Raw genomic sequence first — 3,660 nt, forward strand, 5'->3', positions numbered from 1 at the left:
AGTCACTGGCCTCTTTTGAGGTCCTCCAGACCACAAGTTAACGAATTGTTTTTGGCTTTGTAACTCAATAATGTTTCCAGTGAGCAGAATGCTAGAAATCACTACATGAAGCCAAAATCTTAGCAGCATCATGGATAAAGAGTATTGGAACCACATTTTGGCTTTGGCGTTAGCAAATTTGGTATTTGACTATCGGTCTATAGTTCTAGCACAGTGGCAAAAATGCAGAAAGTGAAAGGGATCTTTTCTCCTAGGTTACACTAAACCTTATAAGAACTCATTGATATGCCCATTAAATACCTTTTGGAGAACACATGGATAAACAACACAACATCTTAATACAAATTTACAAACATAGGACTCAGTTGAAAAAAAAGTAGAAATCAAAGAACTTCATCACTTTTGGTCTTCATCATTGCCAGATAAATGATGCTCATCAGACATCCTCAGGCGAGTTGTGACATCGCCTTCTTTTGCGGAAGAGTGACACTGCTGCATAGGCTGCAATATAGGCTAGGACAGGGATGACCAAATAGATGACATTCCTGGACGTCACCCAATCCCTGGTACTACCTGCTGCATAAGCCCCCAGGAGGCCGAGCATGTCTAGCAAAATAGCTGTCTGCATTGGCCAGAGGGGCAATTTATGTTTGTGCAGGGTCCATGGAAGCAGCAAGATGACGACGACAATGGAAGCCATGAAGGAAGTGGAGTTGCTGAAGAAGAAAGCATAATACCGGCCTTTGTTGATGTCGTGCAGGATTGGATTACCGGAAGAGTGACCATTTCTGTCCTCCTGCCACAGGCCACCTGGTGGTTTAAGGCCACTCTGATAGGTAACACTCGCAGCCAGGACTCCTAGCAGCATCAAGTATTCACGCATGTTCTTTTCTTTCTGTGCTTCTGGTGTCTTTCCTGTAGTTTCACTTTGAGGACCTGTCTTCTGTTCTGTGTTGCTGCCGGAGGATCCACTTTCCTTGTTAACATCTCCTGATAGAAGTTTCTTTAGGTATGGGTAAACCCAGAAAATGACTACCTCCAAGGCTACAAAAGCAAACACAGCAACAACCAATATTAACACATAGATGGAGGTGCGCAAATCCCGGGAGCTCCCAGCAGCATAGGCTCCCATGAGGCCAAACATGCCCACCACCATGCATACATATAGTGCATAGCACCGTATGCCTGGCCTGTATAGGTTTGGGTTCACAAGGAGAACAATGACAGCTACGGATGCCATGAAGCTTGCCGCGTTGCAGTAGAAGAATATACTGTAACGTGGACGGTAGTTATCGTAGAGGACCGGGTAGCCTGCACTGTGTTCATCTTCATCATCCAACCAGAAGCCACCTGGTGGTGTTAATCCAGCTTGGTAAGTGAGTGTCGCAGCCAAGATCGCAAGGAGCAGCAGCACCTCTCGCCTGTTCTCCAACTTTTTAGCATCTCGACGGTTGTCCTCATGATCTAGGGTGAAGAAGATGATATGGATCACCACATATACAAGGACAATTCCTGCCAAGGCGACAACATATATGGAGGTGATTTCATCTCTGCAACTCCCTGCAGCATATGCACCTATTAGACCGAACAAATCCAGTATCATGGCTGCCTCCAGTGTGTGGCGTTTAAGCAGAAATCTGCTCTGGACCATTATGATGACGATCAAGGATGCCACAAAGGCTGCTGAGTTGCTGTAAAAGAACACCTTGTACCGGTTAGGATGCGTTGTGAGGAGTATTGGGTCACCATTCTTATAATCACGCCCATTGGCAGCACGTCCATCGGCAGGCCAGAGGCCACCTGGTGGATCTAATCCTGCCTGGTACGTGATGCTCACAACAAGAGTAGCAAGCAACAGAACAAGAGAGCGGGCCTTTTCCACCGCCTCTTCGTGTTGTGTGTTCCTAGTAATTGTGCAGATACAAAGAGTTAATCTCAAGTTAGAATTAATGAAGCAGAGGTGGTGGTGGAGTTGCATACATACCCGCTGCCGGTTTGATCTCGTTCAGGTTGGTGCTTTGATCCCAAGAAACTCTTTATTGCTTTCAGTTTCAGCCATTTGGAAGGAGATTCATGTATGGGACTGGGAACCTTCTTTTTTACCGCTTTGGTAAGAGCCGCTTGGAGGAAGATGTACGCGAGAACTGCACCGATGAGACAGACGACATAGGTGGTGTCGTCGACCTCCCTGCAGCTCCCAGCAGCATATGCGCCCATGAGGCCAAAGAGCACTGTGATGATGACCCCGTGCAGAGCAACAAACCGTACGGATTTATTGCTGCTCAGCTTCTTGTCCACGAGTAGGATGATGATGAGCAGGGATGCTATGAATGCGGTGGTGTTGCAGACGAAGAACGCCTGGTAGCGGCTGAGGTAGTGTTCCTGCAGAACCGGGTCGCTCATCTTGTGGTTGCCCTCGCCCCAGAAGCCACCTGGTGGATTCAGCCCGGCCACATATGTGATGGTGACTGCAAAGGTCGCGAGCAACATCAAGACCTCCCGCAGTTCGTCTTCGTGCTCAAGTGTGCTGGTATCCTTGCCTTGCTTCTCGGTGTCATCGCCTTGCTTCTTGGGCAGCACCACCGCCAGCACCGAATTTTTGGAGATGACAAAGGCAGAGAAAGATATTACAATGTAGGCGAAGACGGCACAGACCAGCAAAGCAGAGTAGATTGTTGTGAATGTATCCCGGCAGCTGCCAGCAGCATAGGCCCCCATGAGGCCAAGTAAATCGAGCACCATGACCACACGCAGCAGAGCCTCCCAGCCTGTGTTCGTCCCATCAAGGACGAGGAGGAGGAGGCAGACCACCAACGATGCGGCGAATGCAGTCGCGTTGCAGTAGTAGAAGGCGAGGTAGCGGCTGTGGTGGGCGTACTGGAGGATCGGGTCGCCTGCGCGGTGGAGGCCATCCTTCGTGTCCTCCTGCCAGGCTCCCCCTGGCAGGTTTAGCCCGGCGACGTACGTCACCGTCGCCACCAGTGTGGCCAGTAGCAGGAGGTACTTCCGCAGCTGGAACTCCGTGGAATGACTGGAAGGCTTGTTGCCCACAGCAGGCTGGCTGGAGGCCTTTTGGTCGCCAGGCTCCATTGGATTGCTGGGAGCTATTTCGTTGCTGGAAGCCATTGGCTTAACTGGTGGTGGCACAAGGTGAACTAGGCGCCTTGGGGCAGCTCTAATGCCCAGGCATGGAGTGGCCTTCTTGTTAAAGAGCTGAGCCGGGTGAGCATCTCACCAGCGTTGGGCATGGCATAATTGGGTCCTCCTGGCATCTACTTGTCTCAGTCGTGGGATGACTTATCAAGTCCTCTTATTTAAAGTTGATTCCATTCCTTTTTCTCAGGCTTGTGTTGCAATTTAACTGGTATCAGTGGTCTTTCCGGTTCTGTTTGTGTACATGACTCCTTCATATTTGGCAGCGAGCAACGTGTTTTCTCTGCATATCGGCTTTCAGTTTACAAAGCAGAAGTTTGTTCCCATCACTACAACTTCTTTTAAACCTTATTTACTTCAAGCTCCAATACTTGTTTCATTCCATATTTTTCTATCTGAAAGATTTCCCTAAAATATGATTCTCCAAGCATCATGGAAGCTTCTTGATGTCATGGAGAATAGCAATACTCAGACCTAGACAGAGTGTGGTCTGTGAACTTGATTATT

General features: G+C 48.8%; 1 protein-coding gene across 1 annotated transcript; it reads right to left on the reverse strand.

Annotated features, from left to right (window-relative positions):
• Positions 1-267: 267 nt before the first annotated feature.
• Positions 268-3,282, reverse strand: LOC117853175 (uncharacterized). Its single transcript, XM_034735545.2, has 2 exons — positions 1,985-3,282; positions 268-1,904 (listed from the first exon to the last, which is right to left on the reverse strand). The coding sequence occupies exons 1-2, from the start codon at positions 3,124-3,126 to the stop codon at positions 437-439; spliced, it is 2,610 nt and encodes an 869-aa protein (XP_034591436.1). The 5' UTR covers positions 3,127-3,282; the 3' UTR covers positions 268-436.
• Positions 3,283-3,660: the final 378 nt, after the last annotated feature.

Source organism: Setaria viridis, chromosome 4, assembly GCF_005286985.2.
Source record: "Setaria viridis chromosome 4, Setaria_viridis_v4.0, whole genome shotgun sequence".
Classification (NCBI taxonomy): domain Eukaryota; kingdom Viridiplantae; phylum Streptophyta; class Magnoliopsida; order Poales; family Poaceae; genus Setaria; species Setaria viridis.

What these genes read in the sequence shown, in the direction of transcription:
- LOC117853175 (XM_034735545.2), bottom strand. Translation starts at nt 3,126, where the DNA reads ATGGCTTCCAGCAACGAAATAGCTCCCAGCAATCCAATGGAGCCTGGC. An exon ending in CGAGATCAAACCGGCAGCGG is followed by an intron (nt 1,905 to 1,984) that starts GTATGTATGCAA and finishes CACAATTACTAG; the next exon opens with GAACACACAACACGAAGAGG.